This window comes from Panulirus ornatus, chromosome 41 (genome assembly GCF_036320965.1).
Source record: "Panulirus ornatus isolate Po-2019 chromosome 41, ASM3632096v1, whole genome shotgun sequence".
NCBI classification, from domain to species: Eukaryota; Metazoa; Arthropoda; class Malacostraca; order Decapoda; family Palinuridae; genus Panulirus; species Panulirus ornatus.
The window spans coordinates 4111849-4129623 of record NC_092264.1 but is presented as its reverse complement, the minus strand read 5'-3'; the positions used below and the strand labels follow the sequence as shown (position 1 = coordinate 4129623).

The following is a 17775-nucleotide window of genomic DNA, read 5'->3' as shown; positions in this document are numbered from 1 at the left end:
AGAAAGCATCTTATTAATGTAAATGTTAATAAAGATACGAAATAACACAATTGATGGAGGCAACTGACATGACAAGATACCATTTTGGGGATCAAAGAGACAAACGAAAAAAAAATTGGAATATACAGACAGAATAAATTGGAAAGACGATTCAAGATTACACTGAAAATTGTGTTTAGTAGACAGGTGGTACCAGAAACATGTCCAGTGCAAAAAATACATCCAATGGCTTTTCACGAGCAGAGACAGATCAAAGGAATAATGGAAAAAAAAATACAGATAAGAAAACGTGCAGCAGATAAAAAATAAACAAATTAATGGGGGACATCAAAAGGGACTGGAGAAATGACTACACCACACTACCGCAGCCGATGGGCATAATAAGTGACACAGCAGAACTGAAAACAATGCATGTAAATACGTATGGGATTGTGGTAAACAGGGAAAATGAGGAGAGCTGCACATCTATAAACCGACGTGGAGAAAAAAATTGATCTGAAACCAAAAATTTGAAACGTGGAGAACCCAACTATGGTTTTAATGGAGACGTTGATATTCACGTTACCATAAGAGATGGAGTGTAACCAAATCGATCCTGGCAGTTTACATGTGATCAAGAGATAAACCAGAAGATAAAGGTGTAGGACTGGCCCACCTGATCTAAGGATAACTTAAAAATTTCAGAGGATACTGGTGGCTGATCTATTCAAACAGTACACAGTAGGAAAAACATGATAACTGAAAAAGCTTCTGCATGATAATGCCGATAATTTATAATCACCCAAAAAGAACTATCGAACCAGACTTAACAGCTGATGAAGATAACTAAAGTAAAATTATGAGCACTATGGTGCAGAGAACAGAAAGACAAGACCTTCACAACGTTAGTAAGCTTATAGTAACGGGTCTCCTGATTGGCCAGCGGATTTCAGTTTCATACCCTGACCTTTGATCTCTTGACCCCCATAAGCCACGGGGGTTCGCCAGGCGGTCGACCGGGGAGGTTTCATAGCAGTTCACGATCAACTGTTCACTCAGGGGGTGAGGGAGAGGACTCTGTTTACTGGCGCAGGGAGGGATGAGGAACGGGACGACTAAGAGGAGGAGGGGGAACGAACGAATGGAGGGACGAGAGGAGGAAGGATGAACAGAGAGACATGGAATGACGAACGAACGGACTGATGAAAGGAGAGGTAGGAGGGACAGACGAACGGAGAAAAGAAGGACAGACGGACATAAGAAAGAACGGACTGACGGAGGGAAAAGGCCAGCGAATGAGCAACGGAAGCAGAGAGAAAGTGTATAAAGACTAGTAAGGACGAACGAAAAGAGGGAAAACTTAAGGACGGAGAGAGATACGATCAGATCCTTCTAAAAGGATGGATTTTAACGAGAGTTTGTTAAGTATATCGACGATTCAGTCATTTCATTCAAATCAATAGGAAGTCGCTGAAACAAAGTGGTAAATTTCAGAAACTAATCAATAAACAAAAAGCAAATATTTAGTGAATAAAAACGAGTGAAAAAGAATAAATTTGAGAAAACGGAGCAATAAACAGAAAACCATAGAAAAGGGATGTAGAAAATGGGAAACGCTCGGTATGATTCGATTCAAGACTTTTAGAGGATCTATGGGGGTCAGTTCAAGCAAGACCTGAAACACAACAGCAGATGAAATGTGGGGGGTATTATCAGCATGAGTACCCGAGCAGTGACGTGAGACGGCCTGTAACAGAAATAGACCTGCCCCAGTCACCAGTGTAACACAGTCCTCACGCTAAACACAGGAGAGCACCCACCACCGCAGCCGGCAGCTGGCTGCGGCTGCGGCTGCGGCTGCGGCAGGGTTGGCCGCAAGCAGCTCTTTCGAGATCACATTACGAGATCAAACACTATTCCTCTTGGGTGTATTAGCGTGGGTGAGTGGTACAGTGGTACTACCACAAGGCTTCGAGTCTTTACACGACAAGAAGGGAAGGAAACTTGTTACTATCGTTCACTATCGTCTTTTGGACCATCTCTAACTGTCGGCCAACTCGACCTTATGCACCTAAGATTCTCATCTCTTCTTTATTTTTTCGTCTTCTTTTTCAGCCATTAAAGTTACGATCATTCTCAAATTATACGGCAAGTGAATCCTATCTATCTATGTCAGTTGCTCCTAAACATCAATTATGTGTCGTCTCTATCCACACCGGATATACTCTCTCTCTCTCTCTCTCTCTCTCTCTCTCTCTCTCTCTCTCTCTCTACTAAGTCAGCGGACCGACAGACAACTCCGCCAAAAGATTACGTCACACGTTAAAAGATTCATCACCTCGACTTTTCTGTTGACCAAAGGACGCACACCTTTTCTCCAAAAAAAAAAATCCTACCCTCCCCCGACCCTTTTAAAATCTTATCTTCCCACACTTTCCATCCACGAAATTTCACAAAACTTCACGAACCTATTTCCTTAAAAATGACCGATCCCTTAAAACTTCCCCGTCCACTAAAATGTTCGTTCATTGTCACACTCTCTGTCTAAGAGAATCGTGCCCACTGTCTCCAGATTTCTCTCGTCTGCAAGAGTTTTCTCGCAGAGTTTTCATGGCCTCAGATCTTCGAAACTGTTAAATCCCTTGTCGTAAAAGTTCGATGATAAAAGCCCAGAAAGGAAATGACAGGAGTCAACTGTATTTTGTCGCTTCGCCAACAATAATGTCCGCCATCGCCCAAGCCAAGCTTCAGGTTCGGTAGTTATACACTGATTCATAAAATGACGTCTGTAGTTATAGACAAGTTCATAAAATCATCCACAATACCGTACGAATATGGTGGCCCAGAATGAAATAGTGGAGAGCCTACCTTCACTGGTGGTTTGAGTAATCAGAAAGTGCAGAAACCATGATATCATTTTTCTTTTTTTTTTTTTTTTTACAAAGAGAGGTATTAAACCTAACAAGTGAACCTCTTAGTCTGCCATATGTCATGTGGCAAGGCTCCAGGCAGCCATAAGACTCACTGTTGGCTTCGGTGAATTACAGACGACACGAGAACGAACGAAGTAGTCAAAAAACACCCACTCTACGTAGCCCCTGCTGAAACCTTAAGACATGGCTGATCACTTCAGTAATCTGAGGCGAATAGCTGAAAGGATGAGGTGCAAGAAGGTAGTTTAAATGAAAACGACTCGAGAAAGATAAGTGTCGAGAAGGGCCAACGAAAAAGAGAGAGAAAGAGAGATAGCCTCACAGACGAACTGTCTCAAACTGATGGGAATTAAGTCGTTATCTAAAAGGTTTTCCCCATATTGGAAAACTTCTAGCGGCCGAGAAAGAAAGAAAGAGCGAGCGAGCGTGAACAGACAGAAACACACACACACAGACAAAAAATAATGGATACAAAGACTACACACACACACACACACACACACACACACACACACACAGGTGGGAGGATGAATCACTCCCAGCCATGATGGGCACTGCATTACTCAGCGGCGTCCTGGTGGAGCCACGGGATGACATCTGACATCCTCACCCTCCAAACGCCGTTGCCTCGCGTCATTAATTCCGAAGCTTCTATTCTTAGAGTGAGACCTTCCCTCCCTCTCTATGTATCAATCAAATAAGGCTTCGTAAGGCTATCGATGGAGGAACATGGTCCCGACCGACCGACCATCGTGTGCACTGACTATATGACTATATTTCAGTTGTGGGTCATCTCTTTCTTCACTGGTGTAATTGGCTCCCTCGATACGATGTCTACAAGGCAAGGAACCGCTCTGGTTATGTACTGATACTCTGCTGACGAGTCTTCAAATAGTTAAAATATCCACTGACTTAAATTTTTTTTTTTTGTATCTTCTCTGATGTGATTATTACACGAAAATGCGCTTGGGAACTTATCATGTTTCATTTTCCCTGTGGACTCATAGGAATATATATATATATATATATATATATATATATATATATATATATATATATATATATATATATATATATATAATTGGGAGACTCATTTGCATATGTGTGTGTTTGTGTGTTTTATGTAAAGCTTTTTTACATGTTAGGTAGGGAAATATACACTTTGAAAAAAACAGATAAAAATGATATATAAAGTAAACGAATTTATAAAAGAATGCATAGGTGATTGCATTTAAAGATAGATAGACGCATACATAGGGAGGTGTGTGTGTGTGTGTGTGTGTGTGTGTGTGTGTGTGTGTGTGTGTGTGTGTTTTACGGGGAGAGAGTTTTACACTCGTGTTCCCCTTTTTTACAATTATGTGTAAACACACATACACACATATCCCAATTTCAGCCAGGTACCCATCTATCGACCAGCTGAGGGGTGGATGAACAAGTAGGATTGGTTGTGGGCCGCCTGTCGCGCACAGGGTTCGAACCCGGGCGGACCTGTGCTTGATTTATAGTCAGTGACGCTAACCGTTATTACACGGAAACCAGTGTGTGTGTGTGTGTGTGTGTGGTCAAAATCAATCTTGCTCAGCTCATGGCCCCATGAAGGCCGAAACTCAGCCAAGGGTCGTCCTAAAGGTCGCTCTACATCTACCTGACGGAATTCCGTCAGAGACATTGCTGCTGTGTCCAATTTCCACAAGGTACAGATTTAATAAGTCCTTCTAGCACTCTTAAATCTGTAGCTGCTTCTACACTGAACCACCTGTTTTGCAAGTCCCACGCCCGCAGCTCAGAGAGCTTGACAAACGAGCTTAGCAAAAGAAACGTTTTGCAACCTACTTCCTTCGGCAGGCAATACGTCTTTGCCAGCCAACTCTGGATAACAGTTTAACTCACACTTTACCCTCCCACGGTAGAGCAAACCATTGCAGTTATTGTTGTACGTGGCCGCATCGCGAAGTCTGGCATGAAACTGGATACTAGTTTCCTACAGGATGACCACCTGTGACCCCAGGTCTACGTAGGGGTGTTTCAGTCTCCAGTTATGGTCAGAATTCCTCACGGATTTTCTCTTTCTTTCCTCTCTCCTTCCTTCTGAAATGTGACTGGTGCCACTCTACGTCCTGTAGTGCAGTGTTATGTTTTCGCCTTCTATAATCTACTATGGACACCTGAGTTTCATACAATCTGTGTCAGTGTTGCCACGCCTACATTTCCCTGATCACTGAGCACGCACGCCGACGTTAAGCGTGTTTGAACGAGCCATTTTGGATGTCACTTTACGCATTTGTCTTTATGTATCTATACTTCCACTCTCTCAAGTCTTGCGGAGCTGGAGAACATCACAAGTGACACTAACAAAGTAATCTGATACTCTGAATGTATGTCTCTAATGCTGGAAGGTAATCTGGTCTTTCTCCGTATTATCACCAATACCATTAACACTGCTTCCTCTATTTTCCCCTCAAATGGACGAGGATTTCTTTGGGTTCTCAAGCCACTCGGACCTACCGATAATCCACTTATATCGCTTCACAGTAACTATAAAACGGTCTCTGCCTAACTTCCACCCACACACATCTGTGTTCCCTTCACCCACACCATCACAGAAACGGTTCGTCTTTGTATACTTAAACAGAAAAACATGAGATATCTACACAGAATAACACAGCCTATTACCTGGGATACTGGCAGTAATCTAACATGAATAGCTGCACTGAAAAAGACATGCATGTGAACTTTCTTTAAATTTCAGCTTTGTACTGGATTGTCCACATCTTCACCGAGATCAAAGTTTCCCAGAAAAACATTATACAAGCAGCAAGAAGACTGTATGAGGAATAAATCCTTGTCTCAGTTAAGAATGTGGGATTTAAAACTGAATTAATTACTTATGTATTAAGGTCTTACTTACCTTGGTGAGCTGGGCGATTTTCTTGTTCATGCGAAAGAGAAGTTCAGGGGTCAACATGGCTTCGATAGACCCGTTGATTGTGGGTCCTCCGCCTCCTGGCGGTCCTTTGGGAGGGTCAGGATCCTCTCCCCCTTCGCGGCCTCGTCCGGACATCTTCGTCACCGATCGCTACCGACTCCAGTGAACACAGAGTAACCAGCGGCTGGGGATGGCTGGATCCGTGTGGTGGTCTTGGCGAATCTCGGTCGTTGAGGGCGTCACTTCGCTGACAGGAAGGACGTAGGAGGCGTCTGCAGGAGACCCAGTGTGGTGAGGGCCACTTGATGCCTATAGGATCGTGGAGAGTCCTGGGAGGCACCACAGTGGCCAAGTGGGTCCTAAAGTGGCTACACGGAGTCTTGAGAGAGTTATTGTGGTCACGTTGGCTACACGGGGTCCTAAGAGCGTTACTGTGGTCTCGTAGGCTACACGTGGTCCTGAGAACGTTACTGTGGTCACGCTGTGTACACGGGGTCCTGAGAACGTTACTATGGCCACGCTGGGTACACGGGGTCTTGATAGCGTTACTGGATCACGCTTTGTACACGGGGTTTTGAGAGCGTAACTGTGGTCACGTTGTGTACACGGGGTTTTGAGAGCGTTACAGGGATCACGTTGTGTACGCGAGGTCTTGAGAGCCTTACTGTGGCCACGTGGGTCCTAAAGTAGCCACACGGGGTGTCTTGGGAGCACCAACGAGGCCACGAGAGAGAGAGCCAGCTGAGCCACCGCTCGTTCGCGAACACGTCCTTCCTCTCAACACCACCAGCAGACGCCAGCCACTTCGGCCCAACTCGTGTCAAACGCTTCGATAAGTCGAGTGTCGAATCGGTTCAAATTATATATATATTTTTTTTCGATTTATTTTTGTTTTATTTATGGGGCAAGGATACGTGTTGGTGGCCTTGATTTCTTCCTTTTTTGTGGATGTTGCTATCACGAGTACGTCACCTTGATTTAATCTGTTCCTGTGTATACTTCTTCCTTACTGCACTATGACAAACCTGAAATAGTAAAGATACTATTCTGAGTGACAGCAAGTTCAAAATCACATTACTTGTTATTTCGAATACATTCTAAATCATATATATATATATAATCCTAAGCTTTTACATGAATTTGCACTGTTACAGGTCTCACACTGACCAAAAATCTTTCCGTTTCTTACATTGTTTTTAATGACACTTCAAAATAAACACACGAACTGCAAAATCGTCTTCACATCTCAAACGTCCTTATATATTAACCATTTCTCCAGCACTTGCTGTATCCGACAGCAATTCACACTTCTCCCACGTCCATCTCCACTCGCACATCAGTTAAGGCCGAGGAGGAACGAATTACTGACGCGTGTGTCCTTACAGTGGCATAGTGCCACACCTGCGGCGTCTGGCATAACTTAACCCACTTGGCACCGGTGGAGATTGAAGGTAAAAATCCCCTGGTGGTTCTTTGCTTGCCGCAATGGAAATGACTCAGGCCAATACGAAACTTCTAATAACGGGAAGCAAGACTGCTCGACCTAGTGGCCTTCGTCAGCGCCACCATCACAAAGAGGTTTGAATGAAGGGTATGATGTGAGAGCGGAAGATGAGGGGTAGGGTTATGCACTGGGGGTGTGAGGGGTACAGAGGCTTTGGTCTGCTTGTGGTGTGAAGGGTATATAGGCTTCAGTGACATTCTATGGAGTTGTCAGCTCTGACGGTGTGTGTGTGTGTGTGTGTGTGTGTGTGTGTGTGTGTGTTGCTGTTGTAGTAAGGCTCGAAGTACGAATGTCGACTTCATGTGGTAATGAGCCTAAAGTGATGAGGTGAAGTTGTGGTCTGAGTTATGGTTGTGTGTGGGTTTTAGAAATGTGTAGAAGTGGTAGTTGTGATTCGGCCCTTCTTGTAAGTGAGTCGCACCGCGGATGTTAACGAGTTGTGGCATACAGATGAGAGACGTGGTGTTACAGGAATGTGTGACAGGGTTGTGGCATACGGATGAGAGACGTGGCGTTACAGGAATGTGTGACAGGATTGTTGGGTTGTGTGATGTGTTGGGTATGGGTTGTCATACTGGAGAGTCGAGAAAATAATTCTAAAGCTTAGAGTAAGTCTGACAGAAACTAACATTACAACGTCTCTTCCCTAAATTGCCAAGTGCCACGGAATGATCATGCGACACAGTGGCATGTTGAAGATTGCGTAGTTGAGGAAGGTGATACGCAAGGAGCCAGAAAGGGGGAGCAAAAACCAAAGTATCAACTACAAAGAAAAAAATGCGAAGCACATGAAAAGCAAGTTAAGTACTGAGCCTCAAGTATGAAAATAAAGTTTTGAACCTCAAGTTTTGAGGCCAGACTGGTAGACCTTACACTCAACACGTTCTACGTGTTAAGGATAGAACTCCACACAAGGACGAATCAGTCCTTTGTATAAGCATAAGAACCGCTTCGTACAGAAGAGCCTTTGGCCATTCAAAAATAAAAAAAAATACTCCCAGTTTTGTTCGAGACAGAAGTACCTGCTTGCCTGATCAAAGACTCGTACTCCTTTCAAGACAGACCAAACTGTTTGTGAGACAAGAGGATTTCAAAACAGATCAGACGTCACGGAGATCAAGTGTTAACTGTGCTGGATGGTGCAACTGCAGAGCCAGCCTCCTAGAAGAGAAGGGCGTGAGGAGTTCCACGTACAGATTAGGTTTCATAAGAGTTTAAGATCAGCCAGATCACGTCTGCTCTCCAAACAAATCCCGTCTAAATCTGAGTTTACATATGAGGATCTGACGAGACGAGATGTGTATTGAGCTACTGGAAAAGGTGGAGCGGATCATTATCAAATGAGTGAACTGTAGTGATCTGTTGAAGAACAATATCAGTAACAAAAGGAGGAAGAATATGCAAGACTGGACACATTGCTGGAGAACACAGCTATTGAAAGGAAATTAGGTGAGGTTGAGGAATCAAGATCAAGTAAACTCACCAGAAAGGAAGCTAGGTACGAAGAAACGATTGAGGGACGATAGCTAAAAGACAGGAACTGATTCAGCTTTTAAAAAGGTTAGCAACATATCACATTGTCATTATGGGAGAGGAAGAAATTACCTACGTATTTGTAAGGAGATTTTGCCATAAGGCAAGGCCAGCGCGTAGCGTTCACCATAGGAAAACATAGAGTTAAAAATAGCAGGTGTCGTATCAAGTGTTATGCGCGAGATGGAGGGAGTGTGTGTGTGTGTTTGTGGACTGAATGCCAGCAGCCCACACGAGTGTGTGAGTGAGTGAGGCAGAAAATAATAATGCAACCTGAGAGACACAGAGAAACAGACAGACACAGAACAGACAGACAGACAGATTTAACTGCTCTCTCTTTCTCTCTCTCTTCCTCTAAGCTGATGGATCTCACGGAGACGCACTCACGTCTTTCTCAAATCATCAATGCACACCCTCCTGTCTCTGCCCTCATGGCTTGGCCAGTGTCCCACAGCCTCCTGTACCCTCACTCCCTCCCTCCCTCGAGGGACCTATCTGGTGTGGCGGCCGTCTGAACCAAGTTATACATAGTAACACGTCTGACGCAGCTTCCTAACCTACCGTGTTTATCATCTTGCATTTCACATTTATTTGTGGGGAGTAGCGCAGCCTTGGAGCTGCAGAAGCTGCTGGGGAAAGAAGAGAGACATACAGACAGAATGAGAGACATAGAAAGATGTAGATAATTCGTCATATCTTCAGCAGATGCGGCCGGACAAACGAGGCTAAAATCATGCCACATCTCGGGTTGTCGACACTGTCATTAAGCTCACCATCCACGTGATGTTCTGGGGACAAGCGTCATTAACACAGTCATCAAGTCATCATGACTAAAATTAGCCGTAGAAGGGAGGATGGAGAGCAAGGGTGAAGACGAGAGATATGTGGCACAGTAGAATATGTCGAAGAACCGAAGCAAAGAAGAAAAGTTCTATGAAAGATATAGAGGAGGTTTTACAGCGTGGTAGCGACTGAAAGGTGTACGAGAGAGCAAGGACTGGGGATAGCAGGGAAACGCTTAGCCTCAACATACAGCGTGAATTTTGCTACATACTATTCTCTTAAACATTTAGGGGGAAAGATCTTTTGGGATAAAATTAATTGTCTGAACCGACTCATCATAACCGGGGCAAGGAAAAAGTAAGAGGGAAAACTGGGATGGTTGTGGGGTAAAGTCCTCAAAGCTTATAGTGAGCTATAGTAATTGCTCATTCTGACTGCAGGAGACGCTTCAACGATGGTCATTACATGTATCGGCAATTAAAGTGTTAATTTGTCTTATAATTGATCACTTTCGCAAGCTGGGACATACAGATTAGCGCTTGGACGTCGTGAGCTATCGCCAGGAAAAATCCTGATAATCTAAGTGAGGAAAATGGAATGGAATATAATCGCACTGTACTCCAAACGTAGCTCTACCTAAAACACCTTAAAATGTAGCTCTTCCTAAACCACCTTAAAACGTAGCTCTACCTAAACCACCTAAACACGTAACTCTACCTAAACCACCTTAAAACGTAGCTCTACCTAAAACACCTTAAAATGTAGCTCTACCTAAACTACCTCAAAATGATTTACTGAGAGACGCTTGGTGTTATTTCCCGACGTGGCCGCGTATCAAGTATTTGTGGTTGGTGTGTGGCGAGACCTGGTGATCGTGGTGAGGTCTCCCGCCAATGAGGGGGAGGAGGAGGAGGTGGGGGAGCAGGGTAGTTAAATGACGTGTCTCTTGGCTGTGGCTGCGGGTGAAAGTATCAGCTCTCGGTTGACCTCGTTTGTGCTTTGAGCTGGGCGGGGGTTTTGAGGGGGACGAGTTGCTTGCTGCAGTACGCGAGGGAGGTCCTCACTGCTCATACTGTAAGGTGAGGCTTGGTTGGTGCCGTTTACTGCTTCCTTGCTACCTAGCAGGGTTCCTTGTTCTTGCCTGTGTGAATAATCCGACTCTGATCAGCGATCTGGTCATCTCATTTTTTGCCACCTTTAAGCTCTGGCATCTGTCGATCTCAAGTATTCTGTCGCTGAAACCGACGAGACGCAATATTTCAGTATTCCTGCGTACATGTCTCACACCACTGGAGCTCTTGCACGTCTTGCAACACACAAGGGAAGAGGACTATCTTGACTCCTCTTGCCTCGGTGGCCTCGGTCAACAGAAATATTATCACTGCCGAATTTCTTTTGGCAACGCAGGCTTAACTTTCGCATGCGTAGCGTCTCACATTTCTCCTGCCAATGTTCTGAAAGTCTTCCAATTCGCAAGCTTTTCCCCCCGCGCCATCTTTCGCCTACGTTCGGGATTCGGATGTGTTCAAGTTTGGTAAAGACTTCCTCTTAACAGGAATATCACTCATGGCTTTATCGTGTCCCTCTCCCATGTTGATTTAGGATGTTAAGTAATGCGGTCTATTGGAACCACTGTAAACCAGGTCAGTCGGCGGCTTTGCTGATGGTGTGAGAGAGGCAGTGTGGTCAGCTCTTGTCTCTAAACGTTGTAAACACACAACCATATCTAGCCCGCACGTTCACAACCGCAGCGGTGATGGAGGTTCCTTACCTTGTCACTGCCCCGTAATGATGTGAAAAAAAAGATAAGTGGCACAGATTCAACACACGTATTTATGACCATATCATTCTCCATACGAGACACACTGCCCAAACTCTAACCTCGGTTGGTCAGCCGAATCGAAATCGCCCATTTTGCTGAATCAAATGGTTTCCTTCAAAGGCTAAGATATGAAATGGAGCAGATATCACAGTGGGTAATATCACATTAAATAATGCCACGGTGACATTTCTGGTCGTTGCTACTTAACATCCTTAATGAAGATGCTACACTGAAGATTACTGTAACTGTCAATGATGACCAAGAATTACATGCGTGCGTCATCTAGATGAAGTAATGGACATACGCAAGCGTATACGTAAAGCCATGACTCGAATAAAGTGATTCTCACTATAGAGGAGGATTAAACACCACATATACACTACCTGTGAACCGAAAACCCTCCATGAGCTTCATTTTGGACTCTAAAGGAACGCAGGCATGTCACCCAAGACCATAAATACATCACAATCATAAAAGTTCTGGTCGACTCCGACTAGACAAGTTTCGGTAATTCATCTTCGCAAGTTCCACGGGGAGACAAAAAAAAAATACTGTATGGTTCTTTTCGGGGATTTTAGTTCTATCACCTCAGCTTGTACTTAAACATCTCAGTGGCGTTACAGAGGAAGATATCTGGTCAAGGCCGACTATGGCATTTCTGTAATGTTGCGTAATCCGCTCCGAGAAGCGTGCGAGAGGACGAAAATAATTCGCCTCTGTCTTACGTCATGCAAAGCAGACTAGGTTTCATTCTCTTCCTATACTTATCTCTATAATATTCCCATGGTGTAGCAAGATCACAGGGTTGTACTACTCCTTACAGACGAGATCAATCTTCATTTCTCATACCCAGACTCTTGATGTGTCCACGAAAACATTCCCGATAGGGAGTTTCAAGAATGTCCAAGGTATATATTACAGTCGATGAACTTATCCTGACTATAAGCGGACTTTTTACACGCTGGCGGACGGGAAACTCTGTACGAGAGCTGAAAGGGAAATTATCATTTCTTTTAATGTGTCAGTCATATGAAACCCACTTTATAAAGATATCAAAAACGGGGGGAATTTAATTAAGTCTGCTCTCATCTCCTAGAATGTCATTCTACTGTCATATTACCTTCTTTACCTATTCATACCTTGTCTTGAGGTCCCGTGTCTAAATGTCACTTAAAATTCATCGTAATCCATCAGAAAGTACCATTAGAATTCAAAGGAACTCTTAGAATTCAAAGGAACTGTAAACAATTCCGATGTTGAATTATATATAATATTCTTTGAGTATATTCCCATGCGTTTACGGGTTTTTATATTCCTATTTATGCATCTGACATGACGACGATGTATTTTGCGAAGACATTTATATCTTTACCACTGTAAACTGAAGATCTAATTTCCTTATACAAAATGCTATCATTTTCCACACTGCCTCGGGGTGTATACTTCTAAAATAAACATGGACACCTTATTTACAAAATGAATATACAATGAATCGTAAACATCGACAGTCGATCAAAGCACAATTTACAGTGGATAAAATACTACTTATTTACAAAATATGGAGCCATGAAGTACACCTTTGTATATGTTGAAGATTCTGTTCCTCTCTAAAGAATGAAGACTAAGAAGATCTACATTATCAGAAGCGGAGGGAGGGAGGTGGAGAAAGAGACTGAAAACGAAGTGGAAGGATGGAGCGAGTGAGGCCTTGCTGGGTATTGACTGAGGCCTTTAAATTCTGAAGGTCGCGAGGCATGCATGGGATAAAATGACCTCGATCGATAACGGCAAGGTGAGGGCGACGCGCCCATGGTGGGCCGATGCAACGTATATGAAAGCAAAGTAAAACAATGCGCGAGGTGTGGGGTTGGGCCATGCAAACTAGGGTTTGGTTTGAGTACATTGTATATATCAGCTAGAGATGGGGATCCTAGTCTTTGGTTTCAATACATTAAATATAACAACTAGAGAAGGCGATCCTGGGTTTTTCTTTCCGTACATTACATATAACAGCCAGAGGAGGAGTATGAGCTAATGAGGCCATTATTCGACTGTTCCTGACGCTGCCTCGCTAAGACAAGAGAAGCAATAACGTATAAGACGAATATCATACACCTTATAACTATTGTTTCAATAGAACGACCTTTTCCCCTATGAAGTACAAATGCTGTGACGGCAATGACTCTTACATACACTCCCAGAGTCCACTAACACTCCCTCTCCCGTTCCCTGTAATATTTGACTGTTGAACACTACTCACGCAATCAGAAATACTCATGCGCTTAGCATCGCTTATCATAAATGCATAGGCCTAGGTTTGATCTCGACTAGAGCAGACAACCCATAACACATCTATCTGTCTACCGTCCCTTTGGTAGACAGATAGACAGATACCATCTTAATGCTGGGGCAAATCAAAACTATTGTAACATGCTTAGCCTGATGGAGTCTCGTAAACTCTCTCCGAATGTGCTCCCTGTTGCTCATATCCGAGGACATGGATCTCGCTGACGAGGGTCAAGCCCACCAGAGAGCAGTGGTACTTAACACAGACGAAAGTACGGACGGAATGAAATGTCCCGAAGTCCTCCGCTGCGGTCTTTACCGCTGGGGGACATTAGGGACGCTTAACGACATCTCTAAACGTCAATAACTGGAATTCCTCAGGGACGGAACTGGAGGAGACTTCAGATATGACCATCTGCCTAGTGGGGTACACAGGACGCTGGATAAAAATTAAGAAGCCTAACACAAGGCAAAGCAATTTTTGCTGGTCTAGGTCAATACCAAGAAATACGCGAGAACCCATCAAGGTTTATCAGAGGGAAGAAAATAATTGCAGAGCCATCACGGTGTCAAACACAGGGGCACAATTCGAAAAGCGGAACACGTGAAAGATTACCAGAAAATGACACAAAAATGAGAATCCACCTGGATTCAAATAAGCAGTTTGGAATCTACTTGGCCGCTAAGAGCAGCTTCGGATCCTTCTAAACAATAAATGATACATAAACATCCGTAGGGAAGCTCAGCAACAGAAGCAGGACAAATGGGATCTACCTAGATATCTAAACATATGGATGGTAAAGGATGCTTGTAGGACTACCCTTCAGTCAACACCTTAGGATGCACCTGATCCTAGGCACTAAAAGGTAATTTTTGGTCCAAGAAGTCACTAAAAAAACGACATGGAATCTGTCCAGTAATAACTGCGTCGACTGTACCTAATCAATCAAACAGCAGATGAGAAAGGAAGTTTTCTATAGAGGTACATCCGGAGGTCACGTTGGAACACGAACAACGTCGAAGGCCTCTACAGTCGTAGTCATGACCCACTGAGGTTCTAAGCTGAAGCCTAGTATTTTCTTGAATGCTAAAACAATTTCAATTATGGTAAACGCTCATCTGGTGCCTGGGAATCGACCAGAGTCTCAAGTTAATTAAGCAGGTAGTGCGAGTCCCTTATCTATGCAGAAAAGGACAGGCGATAACTAGAAAACAGTCCCTAGCTAATAGGTTGGAACCCTTGTATGTAGGGAGGAGTGAGTACTGGCACACAAGGATGCTAAACACTAGTCAGAAGCCGACCTAGATGTGAAACAATAAACAGGACCCACCCAGGACACTTATAACAATACTCACAGCTGTACCCCTTAAACTCCTAAACTGTAAGTAGGGATTTACTGAAACGTTTACCACCACCTGGGGAGCCATTTGGACCTCAAAACACCAGATCGAAATCCACCTGGACATTAAAACCACGGGTGGTACTCAACCCAGATACCATCGCACATTAAAAACAGAGTTAAGGTATGCAATGCCTGGTGCTATGCGCGTATATATGAGATTACCGTTCGACGCACGTGACCCGGAACACGAAGTCAACGTCGTAGCAGAATACCTTCGAGAAACACGAGTTCATGAGTCACTCCCAGATACAGATGAACTAGGATTCCCCGTGGATAGCCATAATGAGGGACCACTCGGCCAATTGGATACAACCCAAAAGGCAGTACCCTCCGTGATGCCAAGGCCAAGGAGTTTACTCCAATAGTTTTCCTGGGGAAATTGTCTCTCTCTCGCCTGTGAACATAACGGGCGTGCTGTTACTTACCGCTGTAGCTCTACACAAGCCTAATTAGTATCCAGATATCAGGTTTCTCGAGATATCCGATTTCTAAAGATACCCACTTTCTAATTTCTCGTTGAAATAACTCACACACAGAGACCGAACGTTCACCTCTTCCGACAATACTGGATCGTTCCCAAACTCTGCAACTCCCAGTTCCGTACCTGTCGCTTAATTTGAAATGAATACCAATAACTCAGTTAAAAGTAACCAGAAAATTCTATCTCCGTTACACTACGTAACGTTGTGATTAGATATAGCTTTGACGACAGAAGTTGGCTTGGCAGACGAACGAGCACATCTGTTCTCCGTCTTTTATGACAATAATTCACTGCTTCATCAAAGCACCGTCACAACGCCCGTGCCGACACCACTACGCTCTGTCTATACAACAGGGACATTAGTGACGCTACTGCTATTCCAGAAGCTGAAATTTAAGAATATAATTGTCTAATACAGACTAATAAAGTTTCCGAAAGTCTCTGGTCACTTGAAGCAGTCCTACTCGTCCCCCTCCTAAGTCCTGGTCCGTGGGATTCATTGAGAGCGCGAAAAGACGAAGAGAATGTGCATTCTACGCTTTACACCAAACGCGGCCGTGGCCATTCCCTCGTCCACCTGCCTCACTTGCGGACATTAAGAACAACCAACTGAGGTTCACACGTGTTGCCCTCTCGCTCTAACCCGCACACATCCCCTCAAAATGTCAACACCAACTTCTCCGTTGATCTCACAGACCGTGTAATCTCATCTAGCCATTGTCTACCCTTTTAAAGTTGCTATATTTTCCTCACTGTGAAAAAAATATATATATATATCACCGTACACAACTGCATCACCACGTTAACTCATACGTCGTTCACACAGTGGCACAATCTCCCATGGGTGTGTGTGTACACGTCACAGAGACACAGAATGAGGCTAGGTTAGCGATAGGTCCGGTGTGGCTGAGAGGTAAAGAGAGGCGGTTCTCACCCCAGGTAAGCATGGTGCTAACCGCCACCGCCGCACCACCCCGCACGCACTCACTCGCCCACTCTTAAACTGACACCTGGCCTTCCTTGCACCAGCCTCGCCCAGGCAACCGCAGGTCTTGGCCCTCGTCCCTACCCGAATCACCGCTGCCCAAGTCAACCCCAACGTGTCATTTATACTCACTATATCTACACTACAGAAGGGATGGGGAAAATATGGACTCCTTCTCTTTGGAGCTCGTTAAAAATTTTGACCAATGAGCACGAACGGGCCAACGTAATAGGGTATGGATAGCATATTACATGAGTTTGGGACCGTGTCTCCTAAATATATGTCTAATTTAAGCACTTACTGTTGGTCCCTACAAACCTATTGCCAGATTAACAAAATTAACCTTTTCCTATTTCAAAATCTATGATTCCATTACCATAATACCTTATTATCCTACATCCCACTTTACCAGCCCCCAGGTGGTAACTTTTCCATCTAAACTGACGGATCTGTATCCACAAACAATCATATTTGTTACTGGTGGCACGGCAACCGTATAGCTGGCGAGAACCCAACGCTATCATTGGGACAAGAGAGTGTCCGGCGCCAGGCTCCTGATCCCGCTTACAGAAAACGAAGCCATATGGAAAGGATGTCAGAAAAAACGTAGTTGTCTTTAAGGGCAACTACTGTAAAATCGTGGTTTACGACAAATCCTTCTATCATTTTATGCTGAATACCCCAATCATGGATAAAGTTCCATTTCAAATAAATCAAACCTATCAAAAGAAAACTTTTCTAGCCTTAGGTGAGGTAGTGTAATTATGCAACTGTTAGGAATCATAATGAAAGGAAAAGTTCCAAAATTTACCGATGTAGGGGAAAAAAACTACTACAGAATATTTGGCTTCTGTTCAGACGTTAATATATCAAAATGTGATCGAAAACTGGTGAGTCTGAAAGAATAAAGAAAACGTTGACTATAGGAAAACACTGAAATCTTTCTTCTGCAACAAACATTAATGTCGTTCAACACTACTGAATTCATACATTTTATATCTTTTACCGATTCCCGCATTAGCAAGGTAGCGTCAGTAATAAAACACAAGACATCAAATCAAATATAAACTGGCCCATTCTCTTTTTTAATACGGAATATTACAGGAGGGGATGGATTTCCGGCCTACCGCTCCTAAC

The 17775-nt window shown here is 43.9% G+C and overlaps 1 protein-coding gene across 10 annotated transcripts in view; it reads right to left on the bottom strand.

The window, feature by feature from the left end:
- The window catches only part of LOC139761628 (uncharacterized), a 208360-nt gene extending 191635 nt beyond the window's left edge, over positions 1 to 16725 (bottom strand). For 8 of the 10 annotated variants that reach the window (XR_011715565.1, XR_011715566.1, XM_071685904.1 and 5 more), the window contains exons 1-2: positions 16588 to 16725; positions 5824 to 6866 (exon numbers count right to left, since the gene is read on the bottom strand). Coding sequence is in view for 8 of the 10 variants with exons in the window: in XM_071685904.1 (XP_071542005.1) it covers positions 5824 to 5976 (153 nt within the window). In the remaining 2 variants the exon portion in view is untranslated. Of the gene's footprint in view, positions 1 to 5823; positions 6867 to 16438 lie in introns of all 10 variants that reach the window. The other 2 variants (XM_071685902.1, XM_071685903.1) reach the window with 2 other exon arrangements.
- Positions 16726 to 17775: the final 1050 nt, after the last annotated feature.